This window comes from Hyaena hyaena, unplaced genomic scaffold (genome assembly GCF_003009895.1).
Source record: "Hyaena hyaena isolate Hyena2069 unplaced genomic scaffold, ASM300989v1 scaffold_17, whole genome shotgun sequence".
NCBI classification, from domain to species: Eukaryota; Metazoa; Chordata; class Mammalia; order Carnivora; family Hyaenidae; genus Hyaena; species Hyaena hyaena.
In genome coordinates this window covers 6,848,724-6,874,197 of record NW_024080648.1, presented here as the reverse complement: position 1 = coordinate 6,874,197, position 25,474 = coordinate 6,848,724, and the positions used below count along the sequence as shown (strand labels likewise).

The following is a 25,474-nucleotide window of genomic DNA, read 5'->3' as shown; positions in this document are numbered from 1 at the left end:
CGTCCCCGTCCTCAGCCTCCAAGCTTGGTGCGCTGCAGCCCTCCCATCAAGCCCAGCTGGCTAGGCGGCGCGCATGCGCGTGGACTCTCGCTGCCGCTGAGCACTCCGGGAAGTGTAGTCCCTGTGCAGGTGCCGGTGGGCCGCCAGAGTCCCGCATCCCGGAGGAACCTGGAGAAGTCACAACAGTCTTGCCACCCCCGTCCTCATTACCATCTTTACACCTGTCCAGTCACCTCGCACTCACGGTCCATCCCCGCGCGCCGGGCTTCGGTCAGGGCGCGCCCCGAGGAAGAGCGCGAGACCTTCTCTTCCCTTCAGCGGGCTGTGCTGGAGGAGGCGGGGTCCACGGCCCGCCCCCCCGCTGCCACCCCCCCTCCCCTCCCGACGGGTATCGGGCCGGTGCCCGAGGAGAGGCGGCGGCCCCCGCAGCGGCCGCAGGAGGGGCGGCGGCGGCGGGCGCCGCAGGCGATGCCCCTGCCCGGCTGCTCCGGCGGGGGACAGTGCGAGCGGCGGCGGCGGGGGAGTTGGCGGGGGGCAGCGGCTGCGGCGGCTGCAGCAGAGGGGCCGAGAGCTGGCGGCGGCGGCGGTCGTGAAGGGCATCGGTAGCGGCGGTGATGGCAGTGTCGATGTGAGTGTTTACTGGCTGGGGACCCCGGGGCTGCAGAGCCTGCGGCCGGCGGCCCGGCGGCGAGCGGGAGGCCGGGGCGGCGGAGGGATGCTGTGTGCGCGGTGTGGACCCGGGAGACGCCGCCTGTCGCCGCCGACGGTCGGGCAGAGGCGGGAGCCGGGCGCTGCGGCGGCGGGCGCCTCGCACCGCGGCCCGGTGTGGGGGTCCCGGGCGGAGGCGGGGGCAGCGCAGGCCGAGGGGCGTCTGCGATTGTTCTCAACACCCCTCCCCCACCCCACCCCGTGTGTCTGTTTGTCACTTGCAGCTGAAGATGGAAAGAGCCAGGCGAAGGGGAGGCGGCGGCGGCCGCGGCCGCGGCGGCAAGAATGTAGGGGGCTCTGGCCTAAGCAAGAGTAGACTCTATCCCCAGGCCCAGCACTCCCACTACCCCCACTACGCGGCCTCAGCCACCCCTAATCAGGCTGGGGGTGCAGCCGAAATCCAGGAGCTGGCCTCCAAACGAGTGGACATCCAGAAAAAGAGGTTTTACCTAGACGTGAAGCAAAGCTCCCGGGGCCGGTTCCTAAAGATAGCTGAAGTCTGGATAGGGAGAGGCCGGCAGGACAATATCAGAAAGAGTAAACTGACCCTGTCCCTGTCTGTGGCCGCGGAGCTGAAGGACTGTCTAGGGGACTTCATCGAGCATTACGCCCACCTGGGCCTGAAAGGCCACCGACAAGAGCATGGCCACGGCAAAGAGCAAGCGTCCAGGAGGAGACAGAAACACTTGGCACCCTCCCCACCAGTCTCTGTAGGGTCCGAAGACCACCCTCATAGTGTCCTCAAAACAGACTACATAGAGAGGGACAATAGGAAATATTATCTAGACCTAAAGGAGAATCAGCGGGGTCGCTTCTTAAGAATTAGACAAACCATGATGCGGGGGACTGGCATGATAGGTTATTTTGGTCACAGTTTGGGCCAAGAACAGACTATTGTGCTCCCAGCACAAGGAATGATCGAGTTCCGTGATGCCTTGGTTCAGCTAATTGAAGACTATGGCGAAGGGGACATAGAAGAACGAAGAGGTGGAGATGATGACCCACTTGAACTCCCAGAGGGGACTTCTTTCAGAGTGGACAATAAAAGGTTCTACTTTGATGTGGGCTCTAATAAATATGGAATTTTCCTGAAGGTAAGTGAGGTGAGGCCACCTTACCGTAATACTATTACTGTTCCATTCAAAGCTTGGACAAGGTTTGGGGAGAATTTTATCAAGTATGAAGAAGAGATGAGGAAAATTTGCAACAGCCATAAAGAAAAGAGAATGGATGGCAGAAGGGCCAGTGGTGAAGAACAAGAATGCCTCGACTAGAGTGAAATTGAACTCCATCAGGCAAAATTTTAAATCATAAAATTGGCTAAAAGTACTGATCCATAATCATTTGAAGAAGTTTTTCCTCTTTTTTGGCCCTTTGTTATTAGTAATACCTCTGGTAGTTTATACTTCAAGGAGTCTGATTCTCATGTTATACGTACAACATTATATAATTCTTATGGGAATTCCGACCTTCCCAGAGCTAAGTAGTTTAGCTGCTTCAACTGCTCCAGACCATTGAAGTATGCAAATCAGCACAAAATGTGACATTCTGACCTTCTAAATACCATAACTAAGATTTACATTGCACTATGACGTAATCCTGAAAAAAGATACATATACTTAATATGGAAGTGTAAATTTCTATTTAACAAGTTCCCCAAAAAAGAATTCCATCCCTACATCATTAAAAGCTGCTAAGCTTACCTGTAGGGCAGTTACCACAGAAACAGAAATTGACCTCAAGTATAGTCCAAATATATTTATTTATAAAAGTACATGTAGAAATATATCCGTTGTTCATTGGATAACAATATTAAACCATACCATGAAGGAGTCAAATCTTACAACTACTACAGTATTCTATAATTTCAAATTTTGTGGTAACCCTGCAGTTTATAGCTGCCATATCAAAGCCGTGGGAGAGTTTTAATTGGTTATTCTAACCTAGTTATAATCCTATCTTTACCTCTACTTACTATACCATATATTTTTATTGACTTTCTGAAGTTTTAGGAATTATTTTTATGTCACTGTTGAGTGGGAGGCTTCATCCTATGGCTTTGCTATGGAAATCTTGGTGTTTTAGCCTTTCATGCTAATTTGAAGGTTGTGAGAGGGGGTTTTTTTCCCCAAAATATATCGTGGACTCAAGGTGTTCTATTTTATGCTTCTTCTTTAGCACTATTTCAGAGGGGTTGGTGCACCAGTTCACTGATACAAAAATACATCTGTAATAATACATCTTAGTAGCACTTTTGCAATTGCTACCCTTAAAACCGTGTCAACACTTCCAATATAGACCTGGCTTTTACAGGTATTTTAATTCCAGAAGAAAAAAACAGACCAAACAACTCTTTTTCTAAAAAGCATTTAGAATATAAATTTTCAGCCTGGAAAAATATTTTAGATTGGTTACAAACATATTTGAAAGGAAAATTCAAGCATTTTCCAAGGTGCTCTTTATGATACTTAAAAAGGTTTACTTTACACAAGACTCACCCAGTTACCTGTATTAAAAATTACTTTCCAGGAAGTGCCACAGCAATTTTTCAACACCTAAGCAATTTTTAAACAAGTGGATATATTGTATATGTGTACCAACCCACCCTGTATTAACTGACTAGAATTTTATCTGTTGAGCTGCATTTTATTCTGATTGAAATTACTGTCTTTTATCTTGGCTTTATTCACCTCCCACACGATAAGTCCATATAATCATGTTTAAGAGCCAGACACTGATTTCAACCCCCAAATATAGCTCTCATTGATGAGAGCTGGCTGCATGGACTGAGATCAGAATGTAGCTCTCCTTTTATATATCATAACCAATTCAAAATTATTTTAATAATTTTTTTTCCTTCAGAAGTTTGTCCCCAAATACATTTAAGTAAGGTCACTAAGAAACGTTATGAGTTAAGAAAATAGTATTACTGGCTTATCTTGTTTAAAAATAAACAATCAGTAACCCAGACATATATGCTGGTATTGGTTTTCAGATTGTATTTCACATTTCTTCAAGTAGTATGAAGAAATCTCATTAGTTCATTATAATTGTGGACCATCTGGATTACTATGGAACAACTGAAGGTTGGAAGATAGTTGGAAATACTAGAGTTAATAGCACATGGTGGGTGTTGAGACTCTAAAAGTAGCAAGGATCTTTAAACAGTCCTAACTGTAAAATAACTATTGTAGACTTGATAAAAAGTAGTTTTTGATATATGAAGGAGTGATGTGCACTTGAATTACTGTACTACTGATTGTTATTGCTGCCCATCATAGTGCCTATTAATAATTATCAACCTGTCAGATTTTGGCAAACTGGAGCTTTGAATGTTCCAGTATTCGAGTGTTCCTGTCACTATTGCTATGACTGTATACTCTCTCTTAAAAACCTTCCCTCCTAAAATATTTATATCCATTAAGTCTAAATGATTTCTGTCTTGGTTTTCAGTCTGATAAGATTTGAGAGTGTATGTCTATATACATACATACGTGTGTGTGTGTATATATACATACACACAATACATGTCAGACTTAAGTATCTTTAATTCATTGTATATAAATATTAATTTTGCACTAATTGTTTAAAGAATTAGTTAAGTAGCCAAATCTTCTACATTGTATGTATACTTCAAAGTCATTACCATCTCAAAGCTATAGATTGGTAGACGCGTATATACCGGCAATCAAATATACTTTAGAATCACTAAGCCTTCTGCCAGTCCTTTTGTTTCACTTTTTTATATGTATTCATTGAAAAATGAAATGATGTTATGATTTTTTGATACTTAAAATCCCCAATTATTCATTAGCCATACTCAAATAAGATCCAGTTCAAAACTCTGGTATTAGGACATGTATTGCCATGTATCTTATAAAATAAGCTACTATTTTTATCTGTGCAATATACATTTTATTTATTGTCATTTGTAACATAAATGGAGCTGCAAGTGTACATGGTATTCTTCAAAATAATAGGATCCCTGCCTTGACGACATTAAACTCTTAAGGCAACTGGATGCTAGAAGTCAAAAATGAACATTCAAGTTAGTAACCAAAATTCCTAGTTCACTGTATAATTCTAAAACACTGATGATGTTTGCACATAATAACCCAACCATAATGTGGTATAGACTCAAAACTGTAATAATATAAGCTAATAGTATGAAATTTGGAAACGGGTTCCTCATAATAGTTGGCAGTGTGCTCCTAGCAATTGAAAGCAACACTTCTCTGTTGCTTATATGCAAAAGATGCAATGTATTATAAAGTATTAAAAGTTCTGCCACATTTTATAATTTTCCTTGTTAAAGCCCCAAACTGCCATGTCCCTTAAACTTGAGTCAAACACAAGCTTATTTGCACTAAAGAGCATGGCCAAAAAGTAAGCGACAGGGTGGAAAAGCAAGTTGGAACCTCTTGAAATAATGGGTTCTAATGGAAGAATTTCACATTTGTCTATTTGAAAGCTATATGGTCCAGGCAGACAATCTGTCAGTTCACTAATTTAATAATGCACTTTACCTTTTGTATATAGAAGATGTACATTTATGCCACTTGACAGGTGGGGTGTGTTTCAATAACTATGTAGTTAGACTCTGTAGGGTGATCTTTTGCATGCAGATGTGTGTGTCGGAACTGCTAGAATAACAAGTTTCCACTAAATCAGTGTAACGGAGAAGGGTAGAAGATGCTTTTGAAACAACTCCCAATTCATTTAACAAACACTTTTAAAGTAGTGTTCATATTTGTATTCGAAAGAACTAAAATCAATGAAAAAAAAAAAAAAAAACTATTTCTAGCCCAGATTAGTACTACTGTGGAGACTACATCTAGTTGAGACTCCCCATAATACCCTGAAAGTTAATTTTGGGAATTTGTGCAGAAAAAAAAAATATTAGTAATTCCGTTTCATTGTTGATGTGTGTTAAAACAACTAATGAAAAGACGGTACATGATACTGTATAAGATTTAAAGGTATGGTTGGCTGATACAGTGTCATGAAGAGAAAACACCCAGACTAAAGAAAGTTTCAAATTAAGAAAATACAAAGAGCTTCAGAACCATTGCTAAAATAAATACAGTATTATTTCAAAATTTGCAGAACTAACTTTCACCAACCAAAAAGGGTATTGGGAGGTTTAGTGTATCTTTTCATCCTAAAAACTTCCTGAGATGTACATTTGAAAACTAGATAATTGTTGCTTAATAATAGGTTGTATGTACTCTACTAAGAAACACTGTGTACTAACAATTCATCGAGAATATGCTATATTTACTGCATTCATTTTATATATATGGATAAGAATACATTATATATAGTCATCCTATCTTAATATATTCATGTATTTATATTGTAATTTTGCAAATATTTTCAGTAAAATAAACATTTATCTGAGCTGCACAATTTGAAGAGGATGAAATTGGAATACACCCTTAGACATTCATTTTTACTAAGCAGCTACCATTGAAAGCTGGTGTATGTACTATCACTTCTTTAGATTTTGTTTATTTTAATATCTAAGTGATTAGGACTTAGTTTGAATTTTTAAGTGGTGTTCTGAAAATAATTTTTATAAGCGTGAGATTTTTTTCCCCTGCTTATTTCAAAATGTCTTTCATTGGAACTATTTATAAAATCCTATTCCAAGCTTTATGTAAGGGCTTTGCTTAGTCACCACATAGTTTGAAGTCTGTGTTTACTAAAACACCAAACATCTTTGGCAGGATAAAATCTAAAGTAAACCACAAAGAGAAGTTAAAATTGATTCTATGCCAACAGAATAACACAGGTATAATATTTATCACTGCCAAGTAAGATTCTTATAGTCCTTCTGAAGTTTCCTTAAAGATTTCTTGAATTTCACAGCTGACTGGTGGCTAGTGGCTAACCCATCAGAGGAAGAGAATAAGGATGTTAGTATGCTGTTGAGACAGTCCATAGTCCACAGTGCTGTAGTAAAGAGGTATAGGGAAAATGTGTTTTTCCCAATTTAAGTTCATGTGAAAGTTGAGTCACACTCACTGTCACAAAGTAAAGATACCAAAACTTATGTAGGTGGATCTTGGAAAAACAATATATGTATTAGTATATTTTCTTCTATAATGTAAAAAAGTAGTTTTTTTTCTTGATTTGACATGTTTCTTAAAATTGAATTTATTTTAGTAGTGAGTTTTTAATCAATATTTTTGAATAGGAAAAACATATATATGGTATAGAATTTAAATGCTACAGTTAGATAGACCATGAAAAGTAACAACCAGTGTTACCAATTTCTTGTGTATCCTTCTAGAGTTACTCTGAATATACAAGCATATGTCTATACATATATTCTTTATAAATATACAAATGAAAATATATACACTGTCCTGTGTATATGTCCTAGTAGTATCACTTTTAGATCTGTCATTTTAAATGAATTTTTTCCCTTTTACTTAGATACCATACTTGTACTAGTTAATATAACGCTTAATTTGAATTCTATTATTACACCAAGGGAACCTCAAGGAAATTTTGAATGAATCCCATTAATATTTAACTTAAAGTGCAAATATGTGTATATATTAATTTAAAATGTATAAATATTTAATTTCCCTTCCCTATCCCTAACCACCTCGCCCTTCCTGTCCTCTCTTACTTCCCTCAAAAGAGTATTGGTCTTTTTCCTAAAGTAATACAGTTCAGGACTGGCAGGATATTAAACTATTTAGCAAGTGTTATTTTAGGTTAACTGTAGTCTCCAATGAAAACACCCATATTTAAAGCTTTAACAATTTATCACTAAGTTTTACTAATTCTGTTAGTATCTTATTGTTATCCAAAGACCTTGCCATTATGAGAGCAAATGAGTAATGGAACTATAGTGAAAGGTTGTGCTATGACTGTTGAAATCTTTTGATTTGTTAACATGAGCTTTCATCTTTATTATGATGAGGTTATTAATGAATAATTCATTTAGCAACCTAGTCAAATCCAGTACTACACACAAAGGGGTAACACTAGTCCTGATTGTTTAAGGCATGGATTTCCCACTGGAGAGCTCAGAGTCTGTGATATGTCTTTGGGACCAGAAGGGGTACTATGATGATTTGGGGAAAAAGTAAAAACTTTGGGGCTGTGAGGTTACAAATACAACTAAACCATCTCCATTCTCTGCTGGAAGAGTATTAAACAGTAAATTGTTTAGAAATAAAGTTAGCATAATGCATTAAGTTTTTCATACCCCTCCCCCCCAAAATCATAATTCTCTTTTCATTCATATCAAACAGTATTTTAAAAGTCATCTTTCTAATAAACACCATGAAAAAATTATTTGAAACATTGAAAGTCTCATGCTGGAACCTCGAAGGATATTATCTAGTTATAAATAAAATCAACCAGAGGAAAAGAGCCAGGACGATTAGAAATACCTTAAAGAATATGAGGGTTGAGGAGGAATTTTTTTAATGGATTGATATCTATAAATTTTATGAAAATATTAACAGGTTTAAAAAATTCAAGCACTGGCTTAAACTTTAGAAAAATATCTCCATAATCGATGGCATAATTTCCTGTTTGTAAAATGAGAGCGTTGTTAGAAGACAGGACCCTCTTAAATATATATTTTTAAAGCATAAAAAAGTTTATTTTAATGATGAATAACTCGTCATCCTTTGCAGAGTCTATAACATTGGTAAAAATCTCCAGGTACTTACTTGTTCAAGCTTAAAATGGTTATATGTATTGCTTCTTATTTAAAGAAAGGGGTCAAAAAGAAGGTAAATTCTCCTGAAGGAACAAGTTTTGCTTGAAAACATAGTAATTTCCCATCCTTAATCAAGGAGTTTCCCATGTTGGTGCTTTCGGGTAAATTATATTTTCCAAACTTTACCTTCTTTCAGATATTCTTTGTGAGAAATGTCTTACTGGGACCAGGGACATTTACCAGTAAATAAAAACTTATTCATAATGAAATTAGTGCTGCTACAGTGGAGTGAATTTGTGATGTGAATATAAAGAAAATACTTATTAATGAAATACACAGTTTCTTCTTTTCTGTCATTGACTTATTTCTAAGACTGAATAGGCGTTGGCTTCCCTCTAATTCTCCCCCTGATGTATTTAGTTTATGTGTTATTCTATTCAAAGTGTCCATTAGTTTCCAGGAAATCATAGGGGTAAATAAAAGGGAAAGTAATCCTTAAGAAAAATGTTCACACTAGTTAAAAATTAGACCTGCTCCCAAGTGTAAGATTAGGGAAAAAAAGTGTTTTGTGGGCTTTTGTCTTGATCAAAATGATGGTATAAATCTGTTTATTTGATCTGATTAAAGACAGAATTTTCTTGTGAGATACCTATATTCAGAAATCTTTAGTGTCTTATTTTAGAGTAGTATAATACATACTCTTCAAGGTTTTATTTATTTGTTGTGGATTTGATGAGGCCGTTGCCTAGAGGTAGCAAATACACAAGTAAAAGAGAAGAGAAAGGTAGTGGTTTACTATTTTGTTTGCCTATAACAAAATGGAAGACATAAGACTTCTTAAAACCAAACCCCTATTTATTTAACCTTTAAAAGATCATTTGAGAAAGAATAATAAGACCTAATTCTTCCAGTGCAAGGCCTGACTCTTGGTAAACCATTTAACTTCAGTAGGAGAGCTTTTATGAAAAATGAGCAAGATCATGCCAGAAGCTAAAGTTTCCTCCTACTCTAAACTTCTATTATTCAGTATCAATGGAGTGTGAAGAAAAAACAGAATACCAGAATTGGAAAATGTGAGACAATCTCTCTTTATATTAAAAGCAACAAAATAATGTAGCAATCTGTGATGATACCCAAAAGACCATGAAGAAGTGCCAGTTTTATCACATGTATGTATCTCTTCCGCCACACAAAATGAAATTTTGTTCCTAGTCATTCTTAAAATCAAACTGTTTTACAATGACTATACAACTATCCTATGCTTTAATTTTTTATAGTAATACTTTTATTATCTATATGAGATCTTATTCTTTAGAAGCATCACTTGTTTCTCCACATTCTGTAATCATTTCTTATATTCTGCATGGCAAAAGAATTTTAAAAATTAACATCACACCCTGAAATGCCGTCTTACCTGAAATAACCTTAAATTACTGCTAAATAATACACCGCTGCTATCATTTCAGGGAACCCTGAGGAACAAGTACTACCTTTGACCTCTATTTCCTTGGTTTACTGAACATACTATGTTACAAATAATGATGTTTAACAAAGGAAATCAGGAAGGGCACTGAACTGTGAACGATATGGTTCTACTTTAGAGGACCCGTAACTACTAGAGTGTGCAAAGATAAAACATCATAATGAGTTTGTTTGTTTTGTTTTTAGCCTTGAGAAACCACCAAGGTTGATGATTGAAGGGGAAGAGAAGAACACACAAGGGTTTTTGTCCCAGATGCTTCAGTTAGGCACCCAAATCCTCCAGTGTATAGAGTGCCACCACCACAGTCAATAAATCAAATGGAAAAGAGCGACACCGTCTCCCTAGACCTCTCCTTTTGGTGCCCATTTGTTTATGAGAGACCGTGCTTAAGAGTTACCAAAGTGTATTTTGAAGTGTGTATACACATGTGTATTTTACCGACTTCAAAAATTGTGCACATAAAATTCCATTGCAGAAACAGTCCATGTAATAAAGCAGCCTTTAAGCCCAGTGGTGGTTTGCCATAGCAGTCTTCTTGGTCAGTTCGCAACAAATTCTGTTGAGAGTGAATTGCCTGTTGTTAGAAAAATTTTTTCTCCTCCCTCTTCTCAAAATAGCAGATACATTTTAGGTTCTTTCTTTTTTCTTCTTCAATGCTGTTTGAAACCGAAGTGGGATATAGAACAGTTTAGTTGGCAGGTATTTGCCCTTTTGTAGAAATCGTCCCTAGCTTCCCATTTCAAACGTTTTGAGCAACTTTACCAAAAGAACACATAAGTGCCAGAACTACCCATAAAATAAAACAACAGAACCATTAGGATAATAATTTAGGGGGCACCTGGATGGCTCAGTCAGTTAAGTGTCCGACTTTGGCTCAGGTCACAGTCTTGCTGTTCCCAAGTTCAAGCCCCACATTGGGCTCTATGCTGACAGCTCAGAGTCTGGAGCCTGTTCCAGATTCTGTGTCTCCCTCTCTCTCTCTGCCCCTCCCCTGCTTGTGCCCTCTCTCTTGCTCTCAAAAATAAACAAGCATTCAAGAACATTTTTAAAGATAATTTAGGAAGAAGGATAAGGATATGTACAAGACACCTAAATATAAAAAAAAATGCTTATCATTTGCTAATTTGCTTCAGAAACTGCTATATTTTTTCTAGATCTTTCAGACTAGCAATGTGGTTTATACCAATGATTGACAGTCTAGAATTTCAATAGGACAAAATGATTTGAAAGTTCAGTTGAATTTATTATGGAATTTTATCTATTGCTGTTCTCCAGAAAGGTTAAACCATGCTATAATCACATGTAAAAATAGAATTCTAAAATTTCCATTCTTTTACCCCCCACTCATATGCTGTACCTTATTGGATGTGGGTAAGAATGCTAATTTCTCCCAATACCACCATGGCTCTCCACTCCATCCTATTTCTTTAGATGCCAATTGAAACACAATAAAGAAAGCCAAAAAATAATTGCCCATTGAACTAGATCTATAGATTCAGAAAGGACTGCTACTTAACTAATATCAACACCATTACCGTATTTCGGTATAGGAATTTAGTATGAATAGAAGCATCTCACTTGGGAAGATACAGACTGAAAGGTCAGTCACTCCAACTTTTCTGTGTACACTGTATCTAAAGGAAATACTTTGACTAGCATGATTGACAAGTGATTTCAGAATCAAATGTAGCCTCTAAGAAAATTGCACCATGACCGTTTTTAAAGAGAAGGTGGTAACAGAAGAGTCAATCTTACTAATATTAACAACAATTACTTATTGAATACCTACCATATATTAGACATCGCTGAACCCCCTGTAACTATTCTGCTACTTACAGCAACCCTGTTGTCACCATGTTTTTATCAGCACCATTTTAATATGGTTTTCCAGAGATTTTCGAAACTGGTTCAGTATTTCAGAACTAATATATTTGAACCCAAATTGACACCAAGCTGAAGATTGTGTTCATTCAGTTAGGCCAGACTATCTTTAAGACTTACTCCAGAATTTAACCCCCTGACTAATCTAGCACAATCTACCCCCCAAACACCACTGGTAAATCTGCCTCATTCCTTACTAGTAATTATTTTATCCCAAACTAATTCCTATATATGGGGCTAGTACCACCAAGAAACACTTCTTATCTAAGTGTTCATCTAGTTTGTTAAAGCTCAGTGCTATTAAATACAACTTATTTTATCTTTAGTTTATGTATTGAACCTCTAATCTCAACCATTTTAAATAAATGTCAATGATTTTGAAAGATCAGATGATAAGAATATAGATGGATCATCCCAATTTAACCCTTAAATGCAGAGAGAAGATAAATTACTATTTATTGTGGAGCTGCAATTTCATCTTCATGATCCAAAATCAACTGGTCATGTTGAACTGATTTGGAAATAAGTCTTGTCAATATCAGTGGAAAGTTTATTGTTTCTTTCAACTCGTTTTACCATCTTACTCTTCCTAGATCACTCCACTGATTTTCATATTTCGTTACCAAATCTCCTCTTCTTTTCCTATCTCCAGCAGAATAAGCAGAACTGACCGCCCTCTTTACAGACACACACTTTTCTTTGTTACTGCAGGCCAGTGGTTTTCGAATTTTGGTATGATTGAGAATCACCCAGAGGGCCTGTTAAAACACAGATTGCTGGCCCTGCTTCCTGGGTTCTGTTCTGTAGGCCTGGGGCAGTGAGGAGAGGACCAAACATTTGCATTTCTGACACATTCCCAGGTGAGCTGCTGCTGCCGCCATGAGGACCACAGTTTAAGAACCATGGCTGCAGGTTGATGTGATCTTACCTTAGCTGCAAAAAACAGGGAAGGAGAAATGTGGTCAAACCAACTGTCGCAACTTGGTAGAAAGAAGACTAAGTGCTATTCATTCTGCCTTAGAAATTTACAAATCTAGAATGATATTTTTTGTCAACTGACTAGACTTCAGGTAAAAATCTTTTTTTCCCCTTTTTATCCTTTCATGACATTTAATAACGTTTCTTATTTTTTGACAGCTATCTTGAGATAACTCTGATAGGAATTAACAATTATGAATTCTTATATAAAAAGCTTAGCATTCAAATTGATGGAGACGAAACACATTTTAAATTTATCAAATAACTGGTATATAAGCCTTAGTAATGGAAAGTAAATATTAATTTCTATACTCAACAGTTATTAATACAAGTTTTAGGGAATATTGAATATTAGGACTTGAAGGGACCTTAGATTATTCCCTCAATTTTACATTTTGTGACAAATGTCATGTAGCTCAAATGGTTCATACTTACTAAAATAAGCTGAGTAAACAGAAAAAAAGGCTAACACTTAAAATGCTAATTATCTCTTAAGATATAAAATGATAAGAAATATACTAATTTCTTTTAAGCATATATTTTCATTTTCCTATGTCTAATCTATACGTGTATGATAGAGGAACTATAGATATATACTGTAATGTATTTTAGGCACTTTTAGTGGGACCCATTGATTTAAATTTAGAGAAACTTCTGGATGCTCATTGAGGATATTTGAAAACATAACCAACATACTTAAAAATAATTTATATTATATTTGCTAACCTGTAGACATTCTATAATTAATGTATTGATCAAAATTAATAAAACAGTATTTTATAGAAGTCTATATCATTAATATCTATGATATAACCTTAATAGCTATCATTCTTGTGGATCACGCTTTATCAGAAATACCAAATTCATATATAGACAGTTGGCAGTTCTGCAAGTTCATTAACTTCTCTTTTCAACTACTACCCCTTCAATGACTAGTACTCCAGATCAATGAATGAATTCCCTAATTGTGAAAAAGATGAACATAACAGAGATAGTCACCAAGTCAAAAGGATTATTATAGGCTGTATAATGGGTTTTTTAAAATTCTGTGTCCTGTTTGTATTATAGCTACGATTTATATTTTAGATTAAAAAATTTACATCTTATCATTTGAGTCAGCTTCAGACAGCATAGAGATTTATAAGAAATTTCAGTTAGCCATGAGGCCAACTTTAAGTAGTAGTGTTCCTTCCCTGTTGCTGAAATTATTTAAGGCAGAGAATAGACATGCACTTAATTCAGGATGCATAAAGGGAATTCATAAAACAAGCAAAAATTGGATTGTTATTACCTTGAAGATTCTTTTCAACTCTGAGAGAATTTCTTGGGAATACTTGGAACTTTTATATTCAGGTCTTATGTTAATTTATCATGTTGGATAAAGAAGTGTGATTTCAATTTTTCTAGTATTATTCTGAAAACATGTTAAGAAAAAAATTATTTCCTCCTACCCCTTGTTATTGCAAAACAACATGAGACATTTTCAAATTTTCATGAGCTGTACTAATTAAATGAATTAGTTAAGAAAGGTTTCATGAGATTTGCCCTGCAAAATTAAGTCTAGCTTTTATGATTTTCATAAAAAAATTTTTACTTCTAGTCTTTTTTTTCCAGAAAAAAACATATGAAGTAGTGAACTCAGTACTTATATTGCTATTTCAAAAGTACCTGCTACAGGTTTATTTAGGAAGACATAAGTGATAGTACAGTAAATTGGATAGCCAAATTATTGCATATTAAGTTTTTCTTCATAAAAGTCTAGATTAAATTCTGTTTAAAGATTGAAGCAATAAATAATATTTTAATTCCCGATTTTTTCTTGCACTACTAATTTAAGATGAAAAAAAACCCCAACGTAATTTGCTATTTCCTCTCCAGTTTTCTGTATTAGAGAACAAGATTCCAAGTAAGTTGGTTAGTGCTAGAAATAATATATGTGATTCTCTCCTGGAGACTTTCAAGGCTTTGTATAGGCCACAAGGGTAACTGTGGCAATAACATCTAAATTCAGGGATCTGGCATGAACCAGTATGAAACTCGGTTCTCACTTGCAAGGTCCATTTTTTCTTGTCACTTCTTCCAGGCGTCTCGTGCTTTCTTATGACACTATAACATTTCCAAATTTCAGTGGACAAATCATAATATCTTTTAGAGAGAGATCTGAGTGAGTCAAAACGTATTATACCAAAGTCTGTAAACTATTACACATTTCTAAATATTTAGCTAAGTAAATTTTACTCTGCACAAATATTACATGTGTGTGTGTGTGCATGTGTGTGTGTGTCTAAAATTTTAAAGACAGCCCAGTCTCCCCCATCCACCCGCTCCATGCCCCCAGAGAAGTCCCGACAAATTGGCTTCATCTTGTTTGTTACTATAATTGATAGGCTGCCCTAAAGTGCTACGATGAGAATTTGAAATCCGCATCTTTTTTTTTTATAATTTTTTTAAATATTTTTATTTATTTATTTTTAGGAGAGAGAGAAAGAGAGACAGCATGAGCAGGGGAGGGTCAGAGAGAGAGGGAGTCACAGACTGAAACAGGCTCCAGGCTCTGAGCTGGCAGTCAGCACGGAGCCCGACGCGGGGCTCGAACCCACGAACCGCAAGATCATGACCTAAGCGAAAGTCGGACGCTTAACCGACTAAGCCACCCAGGCGCCCCCTGAAATCCGCATCTTTAGGGAAAGAGAGAAGAACAGCATTCATGCCAAATATTTGCTATTTGTCATCCCTGCTTTAGAGCTATAAAAGTTCTCATTATAGCTCTAAAAATTTCAAGGTTAGCCAGACAGCTGGTTCTTGCAGCAGAGACTACCATTTGACTCACTCAAGAATATCTCTTCTAATATTTCAAAGAGATTGTTTAATCCAATAATCCCTTCTGTAAAACAGCAGAGACTCTCCAATGTACCTCTCAGGAGCTCAAAGAATCATGGCCATGATGGTGTCAGCAAGAATATCCTTAAACATTAAACTCTGTACTTTCCTCTAATGAGTTCTAACCTCCATTATAATGACAGAAGTTTCTCCTTTTAAAATTTAGTCCCATCATTCTCAAACATTCATGTGCATAGCCTATTAAAAATGTGGGTACAGGTCCCTACCCCCAGGGATTCTGATGTGGTTGGTCCAGAGTGGGCTTCAGAAACTGGCTTTTTTATCTTGCTCTTTCTGAATGGTGTGGGGGCCATTCTTTGTCATGGCCTTAGATAATATTCTTTCTTCCATATCAGCTTCCTAGCTGGAATTATTTAGGTTTTAATACCATCAGCCAAAATGATTTTTTGGTTATCCTATTAACAAGTAATACCTAGGGCTCGCTTTAAACACAGAAGGCTAAATACATAAACCCAAGTATTTAATCTAGAATGTCATACTATCATATTGTCTAGCTTTCTGGGCAATGATCTCTGGGAATGCCAATTTCTCCCCCACCTCCAATGTTCAGTTTCAAACTACTTGATATGTAACCACTGGTTGCATATTCCCCGGATGTCAAAACCAAATATTCTGTCTTTTCTAGCCTGAGTTAACTCCATAGGTGATTTGTCTTTTACCTTTTCGCAAGCTGACCCTCTAAGGCTCAAATGCCTTTTCCCAATTTTCTTTTTTAAATATAAACTTACAATTTATTGGAAGTGCAAAAAAATATCCTTACTCAGTCTGACTACCTCACTCTTCTGGTCTAGTTGAATTTTTTTTTAATTGTGGTTTAAAAAGCACATAACATAAAAGTTACCATCTTAACCATTTCTAATATGCAGCTCATTAGGGTTAAGTACATTCACCTTGTTGTACCACCAATGTCCAGAACTTTCTCATCTTGCAAAACTGAAACTCTAAGCCCATTGAAAAACTGTCTATTCCTCCGCCCCATCCCCTGGCAACCACTACTTTCTTCTCAATCTTTTGTTTAAATAAGCAAGATACTTGCTTAACCCTTCTCCCATCAATAGTGGGTTTATTGCTATTGATTATTGCTACTTAGCTCTCCAAGTATAATCCTTATATCCTGTGTTGTTATGATTCTCACATGTAAAAAGGTTTACAGTTGCAAAACAGTTGTGCTTATATTAATTAAGCAATCCTTAGAATCTTTAGGGTGGTTGCAAATGAAATATATTTGGTCCTGGAAACTTTCCTCTGAGTTACAAGGAAAGGTAACCTTTATTCCTCAAGAGACCTAGGAGATTCAGGAGGGATAGTTTTTGTATGTTTTTGCATGTTTTTGCTTGTTTGTTGAAGTCTTGAGGTTAGAATTATCAAGGCAATTAGATCATGGAATTTCTGTAGATTTTTCCTATGTACATTCTAGGATTTTCTCATTACTTATGAAGTCGATTAGAAATTTTTTTCTGAAATTTGGCAGAGTTAATTTTCACTAAATGCTTTCAAAATCTTTGCTGAGTACAATATGAAACTTTACCTTTAAGCAGCTTCGTTAGAAATATAATCTGGGAGGAAATAGGCACAAATAAAAATGCATTTTCTGCAAATGGAGTGTTTAAAATGCTAGTTTTGGAATCATCGGCAGGAAAAAAAAAACCCAAACCCAAGAAACATTCTTAAAACTCTTATTTTTCAATTTTTAAAAAATTCCTCTTCCTCTGTGATTAAAATTTTCTAAAGAAATGAATAAAGTTTTAAATCCTACAAGCAATACCCATCGAACTAAACAGAAATGCTATAATTATGAGTATTATGCTGGATTTTGACATAGAAAAAATGTGCCTGTTCTTGGCCTAAATTATCTTGGAACTAACACAAAAACCAGTTGGTAGTGATTCTTGGATAATGATAACCACGTCATTCTTCATTTTATGAATTTAACAATTCATAATATTAGTGTATATGTTTTTTTCAGACAAATTCTATTTATTTAGAGCAATTTTAAATAATTTTGTAATTTTGGTACACCCAGATATTTCTTTAATGACTTACTGAAACATACTGATAATATTTGCTTCAAAGAAAATTCTTTAAAATTGAATCTCATGATTTCCTTGATCTCCCTGTAAAATTAGAAATGTTTTTTCAATATGAGGAAGAATTTTTGAGTTGAAAATACTTAGTGAAAGAGTTGTAATGCATCTGGTTCAGTAACATAGTAAGCAATTACTCTTTTTCCTTTCAGTGCCTCGTCCCTATTTAAGATCTTTCTTCGTTGCTCACCATTATCACCTCAATATCACAGATATTCATTTCATGCCATCCAATTCTCAAAGCACACACTGCCAACAACCTAGAACTTAACCTCTCCTCTGAAGTCTCTAACCTAAGCTAGGCACTAATATTTTGTCAGTAAGACTCTGTATCTAATATAGTAAAAACCTCAGCCTGAAAATTCCCCAAGTTCTGAGCATTTTTTGACAACTATTTATATACTTTATCAATATTAGTATTAAATTTGCTTAGAATAAAGAATGCCCATTGGATTTATAATGCTAGTTTTGCATTATTGTTCTCCAAGCATTATTAAACTCTACTCCTATTTAAGGAATCCTTCGGATCATTAACTTATTATGTGCAATTTGGTTCGTTAATCACCATTTACTGTTTGACTTATTTTTTAAAAAGACCCAAATATTACATTTAATGACATACCAACCTGGGATTCAAGCAGTACCTTCTGTTAAAGTGATTTGCTTCTGTCTTCAGAAACACTACATAACAGCTATGTTTTATTTGATAGGAATTTTTTATAGTTTATATGAAAAAAATCAATATTAAACAGAATTTGATTCCTATATTAGATTTTCAATAATTTAATTCTAAATGATAAGTTTCAAATTTTTTGTCACAAACTATGAAATGAATCTCATTGCCAAATTACTCACTACATCTGTGCTATAATTAATAACACCCTCCCTCCCCAATTTTACTGTGTATTACTCAGACTTGTTTCAAGTATTCATGGAATTTTAAGAATCCTAAATTCTCACCTTTTCCCTCCTGGTGGGCAGCAGTGTGGTATAGAGGCCAGGGCGCTGTGTTAGAAGCCCTGACTCGGCCTGGTAGCTGGCCCAGGTGGAGTCATTTAACCTCTGTGGGACCCAGCTTGTTTACTCCTCACTTGTGGAGATTGTCTCATAACAGATGATCCCTAAGAACCTTTTTCAATTTCTACATCCCTGAAGTCATTGAAACTTTGATTACAGTTACCTTCAACTTCTTTCTTTGGCCTTTCCATATTTTTCTCTGCATTGTCTTTGTTCCATCTGACATTTATTGACCATCCATTCCTCCTTGGTATCCTTCATACTTAGATATGGTTGCTTCAGTGAAGTATTTCAGTGCACTGTTTCTCTATCTGATTTGCCCAATCCTCCCTTTTTAAAATTAAGTTTGAGACCAGAGACTATTTCTTCCTCTTTTCTATTCCCCATCATACCTAGCACTGTGCTGATTACTTAAATCATCTCTTCACTTCATTCATCTGATTATCTGCCATGTGGCAGGCAGTGTGTTGGTATATATGAGAAGTGTATTTGAAGCTATTATAAAATGCCAAATATCATTTTCCATTGTTAAATGGAAATTTATCCTTTAAATATGATTTAATTATGCATCCTGTTGTAATGCTCAAAATATATTTCATTGATGCAGATTTATAGAGCAACAATACTGTTTTAAATAATAATTTTGTCTTCTGCATTCCAAATCTCTTTTGATGTCCTAGGATGAAAATAATGATTGTGTTTCATCTCAAGTGACTACTGTATTCAAGTGGTAATGATTTCCTAAAATTTAGGTTGGAGATGATTATGAAGCCCTGTGCAGGTTCATCATAAAAGACTGATGTGGTTTCCATGTGTGCATGGGCAGTTGAGAAGTAGTGAACATTGTGTCCTATATTTGCCCTCCCTGCTCAAGGCTTTGGTATTCAACCTCTCTTTAATTTTATTTTACTCTCTTTGCACATACAATAGCTTCACAAACTCCTTTTCTCTCCAAATGCCTGGATTTACAAAAACCCATCAGTTTTCTCAACTATGAATCTCACCAATGTCTTAGCCAAGTGAGATGAGCCTGATTCTACTGTTACTGTGTTGGTAAATCAGAAGCTGTAATAATTTTCAATAGATACATTGCAAAGAAGAGCCACTAATGGATAAATTCAATTAGCTACTGATACAAAAGATTCATTTGTCCTCAAAGTTCTTCCATAACTGGAATTTCTAATTAAATTAAATGTATAAAGAATATGGAATTTTAGTTATAATACTTTGCATGTAATTTCACATATTTTTCAAAGTTCCTTCACATACTGTATCTCATTTCATCCTGATAAAACTACTGATTTCGATTAGTTTTGTTCATTATCTCTAACCTCACTTACTAGATGAAGAAAACAGAACCGGATAGATATATATATATATCAGATATATAGGTCACTTAGCAATCTAATAAAATACCAAGGTTTATAAGGAGCCCACTTCTCACTGTAGCCTTCTTAAGAAACATGGAAATTTTAAATGGTAAATATGAAATCAAAATTTGATAAAATTAAACACGTTTTTACAGATAATGTAAATAGTTTTTATTGTAATTGACATACAATATTACATTGGTTTCAGATGTACAGAGAGTAATTCAATATTTTAATACATTACAAAATGATCACTACACTAGGCCTAGTTACAATCTGACACAAAGAAAGTTATTACAATACTATTGACTATATCCCCTCTGCTGTACATCACATCCCCAAAATGTATTTATTTTATAACTGGAAGTTACTTATAACTGGAAGCTAATTCCCTTCACCTGTTTTGCCCATCTACCTTTCCCCTTACCCTCTGGCAACCACCAGTTTGTTCTCTGTATCTATGTGTCTCTGTTTTGTTTTGTTCATTTGTTTTTTAGATTCCACATATAAGTGAAATTATATGATATTTGTCTTTCTGTGACATATTTCACTTACCATAATACCCTCCACGTCCATCCATGTTATCACAAATGGCAATATTTTATTCTGTTTTATGGCTGAGTAATATTCCATATTATATCTTCTTTGTCCATTTTTCTATTGATGAACACTTAAGTTGCTTCCATACCTTGGCTATTGTAAATAATGCTGCAGTGAACATATCTTTTTAAATGTTTTTGTTTTCTTCAGATACATATCCAGATGTAGAATTGCTGGATCATGTGGTATTTCTATTTTAAATTTCTTAAGGAACCTCCATAGTTTTCCATAGGGGTTACAGCAATTTATATTCCCACCAACTGTGCACAAGAGTTGCCCTTTCTCCATGCCCTCACCAATACTTGTTATTTCTTGTTTTTTGGATAATGGCCATTCTGACAGGTGTGAAGTGAGATCTCATGGTGGTTTGATTTGCATTTCTCTGATCATTAATGATGCTGAACATCTTTTCATGCGTGTGTTGGTCATCTGTATATCTTGTTTGGAAAAATGTCTGTTCAGGTCCTCTGCCATCTTTTAATCAGATTGTTTCTTTCGTGATGTTGTGACTGAGTTATATGAGTTCTTTATATGTTTTAGTTGTCAACCCCTTAACAGGTATATAATTTGCAAATATCTTCTCACATTCAGTAGTAGGCCTTTTCATTTTGTTGGTGGTTTCCTTCACTGTACAAAAGTATTTTAGTTTGATGTAGTTCAAATTATTTATCTTTGCTTTCGTTGCCCTTGCCTAAGAAGACATATACAAAAATATTGTTTAAATGAATGTCAAAGACCTTACACATATGTTTTCTTATAGAAGTTTTATGACTTCAGGTCTTACATTTAAGTCTGTAATCCATTTTGATTTTATTTTGTATATGATGTAAAAAGGTGGTCCAGTTTCATTCTTTTGTATGTATCTGTCCAGTTTTCCCAACACCATTTATTGAAGAGACTGTCTTTTCCTTATTGTATGTTCTGTTTCCTTTGTCATAGATTAATTGATCATTGATTACAGGTTTATTTCTGAGCTCCCTATTCTGTTCCACTGATTGTATGTCTGTTTTTGTGCCAGTAACATCCTGTTTTGATTACCACAGCTTTCTAGTATATCTTGAAATCTGGGATTATAATACCTCCAGTTTTGTTCTTGTTTCTCAAGATTGCTTTAGCTATTCAGAGTCTTTTGGGGTTCCATATAAATTTCAGAATTACTTGTTTTAGTTCTCTGAATTAGGCACGTATGTTTTTTAATTTAAATTTTAGTTAACATACAGTGCAATATTGGTTTCAGGAGTAGAATTCAGTGATTCATCTACTTACATATGACACCCAATGCTCATCACAAGTGCCCTCCTTAGTACCCATCACCCATCTAGCCCATCTCCTACTTTCTGTCAACCCAGAGTTTATTCTTTATCATTAAGAGTCTCTTGTGGTTTGTTTTCCTCTCTTCTCTTTTTCTCCCTTCCCATATGTTTATCTGTTTTGTTTGTTAAATTCCACATGTAAGTGAAATTATATGGTATTTGTCTTTCTCTGATTGACTTATTTCACTTAGCATAATACATTCTAACGCCCCATCTGTGTCATTGAAAACAGCAAGATTTTATTCTTGTGGATGGCTGAGTAATATTACATTATATATATATATATATATATACACCACATCTTCTTTATCCATTTATCAGTCCATGGATATTTTGGTTCTTTCCATAGTTTGGCTATTGTTGATAATGCTGCTGTAAACATCAAAGTGCATGTGTCCCTTCAAATCAGTATTTTTGTATCCTTTGGGTAAATAGTGCAATTGCTGGATCATAGGGTAGTTCTCTTTTTAGTGTCCTGAGAAATCTCCATACTATTTTCCAGAGTGGCTGCACCAATTTGCATTACCACCAACAGAAGCACATGCTTTTATCACTAATTTAAATAGCTTTATGAGGGGCGCCTGGGTGGCTTAGTCGGTTAAGCGTCCGACTTTCGCTTAGGTCATGATCTCGCGGTTCGTGGGTTCGAGCAACGCGTCGGGCTCTGTGCTGACTGCCACCTCGGAGCCTGGAGCCTGTTTCAGTCTGTGACTCCCTCTCTCTCTGACCCTCCCCTGCTCACGCTGTCTCTCTCTCTCTCTTAGAAATAAATAAAAATATATAAAAAAAATAGTTTTTTGAAATGCATTCTAGGCATTTTGCTGTTTTCATCACATCTTTAGGCTCAAGTCTGCACTGAGTATTCTGTGAGTTTTGGCCCTGGCAGAAGGCATATCAAATCATTATTTTGGTAATCAATATACACAAGTCATTTGCCTAGATTCAGCCTTTTTTCCTCTACTTATTGAGTCTTTTGACCATCTCTATTTTTTAATCTATTTCCTGAACTCCCATCTTAGTGAACCTTCCAGAACTTGATCCTAATGACCAGAATACAGATCCCTAGCTGTCCTTGTCATGGCACCTGCATTGATTGCATTGTAGCCTTCAAAAAGCGTAATTTACAGAATTTAAGAAATAAAAATACTTCTTTTTTACAGTGAGTTCAGATAATAATTAAAAAGCAACTAGAGAATTTTTTTCATAAACTCTTATGAGCAAGAGATAAATGACCACATAATAAATTGGAAGCAGGTTTTTCTCAAAAACCTATTTGAAAAAGATATTCTCTGTTTACATGAAATTAACTCAAGAACCTACATATTCTTCATTTACATCATTATCTGGTGATTATAGTTTTGTTCTGTTGTTGTTGTTTGGTGTCCCTGCAGTGATTATAGTTGTTAACAATAGATTCTAGAACACTGCAGTATTCTCATTCATACAAAATTTAATTATGCTCACTGTATTTTATTCATTCAATATTCAATAGGATTCAATTTCAATAGGATTAAAAAGTATTATAGTTAAAGGTCTGTCGACTAGGGAACTCCATTAAATAAATAACCTTGCTCCTGGCATTCCCAATTAACCATGTTCTTGCTGCGTCACTGAGGAGTTAGCAGACTGAGTTCTAAATTTTACAGGCAGATTGTATTTTTCTGTCCCTATAAGAGTTTCACATTGGCTCAATCTGCACAAATTATCACATAGTTCTTCACATAAAAAGATCAATATGCCTAAGATTATCAAGAAGAAGCTTGATAGAAGTTCCCCTTTTTGCTTTTTGCTAGGAAAGGAATAAAACAATAATAACTTTAAGCCATTCCCTTTGCCCTCCCGTAAGTAATGGCAGTAATTTCAGCTGTATCTTTATGTTCTGTATTCCCCCAGTGTCATCAGGCAGCGTTAGTGGCCTCAGTACAGAACTGTAAATAGCCCAGACTTTGGCGTCAGCCAGTCCTGGGTTCACGTCCAGATTCTGTCACTATTGCGTAATTTGGGGCAAATTATATAACTTTATAGAGCTATTGTGAAAATTCATTCAATCAGCAGTCCGTTTATACTTATTATAAACTGTTCTGGTGCAAATCTTCATGGTCCAGAAGATGTATCAATAACAAAACAGATAAGATTTCTTGCCTCACAGAAGTTATAGCCAACCAGAATTCTCTTTTAAAAAGAATGGAAGCTATTAGCAAAGCTTCTATCACATAATTAGCATTTAATAAATACTAATAACATCATTATTAATTCTTCCCAATTCATAACATGGACAGTTTGCCAGCAAGTATAACAAAATTATATAAAATTTGGGGTTCCTGGGTGGCTGGCTCATTTGGTTAAGCATCCAACTTGGGCTCGGGTCATGATCTCGTGGTTCATGAGATCTTGGGTTCATGAGCTTGAGCCCTGCATCAGGCTCTGAACTGACAGCTCAGAACCTGGAGCCCACTTCAGATTCTATGTCTCCGTCTCTCTCTGTCCCTCCCCCACTCACACTCTGTCTCTGTCTCTCTCAAAAATGAATGAACATTAAAAAATTAGAAGGGAGCCTCCTTTTACCACAAGAACTCTCAGGTACAGCAGTAGTCAGGGAGTTGGGCTAGTTATAATCTCTTGAAGCTATTGTTGGTCAAATATAGAAGTGTACAGCTATGTAGGCAGAAATCTCTTGGACAAGAAACAAAAGGCACTAACTTTTGTAAAAGAAAAATTAAGAATTAACGCTTCACCAAAATTAAAATTTTCTGCTTATCAAAAGACTGTTAAGAAACAACCCACTGACTGGGAAATATCAAAGCATAATTGTATTGCTGATGAGAATCAGTACAGCTTTGTTTCATTTTTTAAAGAGATAATCATGGGGTATCTGGCTGGCTCAGTCAGAGAGCACACAACTCTTGATCTCAGGGTTATGAGTTTGAGCCCCACGTTGGGTGTAGAGATTGCTTAAAAATAAAATATTTTTTAAAAGATGGTCGTTAGTCTGCATGATTTGGGAATCAATGACCCCACCAATGAAAGGATTATATTCACCTGTTTACTTAGTGACTTGACAATTTAGCATTTTCTTGTCTAAATCTTTAATTTTTTTTTTTTTGCCAGAAAGAGTCTTTGGAAACATGTAATGCCCTGATTTTATAACAGATAGGAAAATATGAAAATTAGCATGTGGCTTTTTCATAATCATCTAACCAGTCATTTCAGAACCTGAACTAGGTTTTAGTAAGTGGGCCTTCCACTACTCAATGTCTACTTCTCTATTACTTTGCTATAGAGTAGGAGATAGTATGTGGGCTTTATTCAGAATATTTATTTTCTTCTGTCAGCCGGAAGGGTTTTCATACGTGTTTACTTTAAAGTTGAAAACACTGCAAGGCTATGGCTGTGAGTCATTTTTGACTTAAAAAATAGCTTTTCAATAGTTAATACATGCTTGAACCTTTGGT

The 25,474-nt window shown here is 36.0% G+C and overlaps 1 protein-coding gene across 4 annotated transcripts in view; it reads left to right on the top strand.

The window, feature by feature from the left end:
* The first annotated feature begins 544 nt into the window (after nucleotides 1–544).
* PURG (purine rich element binding protein G) overlaps nucleotides 545–25,474 on the top strand; it is a 36,944-nt gene continuing 12,014 nt past the window's right edge. The window contains exons 1-3 of one of the 4 annotated variants that reach the window (XM_039221120.1): nucleotides 545–628; nucleotides 933–1,802; nucleotides 14,236–14,237. In XM_039221120.1, the coding sequence (XP_039077051.1) occupies nucleotides 939–1,802; nucleotides 14,236–14,237 (866 nt within the window). In that variant the 5' untranslated portion in view covers nucleotides 545–628; nucleotides 933–938. Of the gene's footprint in view, nucleotides 629–932; nucleotides 2,075–10,063; nucleotides 10,259–14,235; nucleotides 14,238–25,474 lie in introns of those variants that run through there. The other 3 variants (XM_039221112.1, XM_039221106.1, XM_039221103.1) reach the window with 3 other exon arrangements.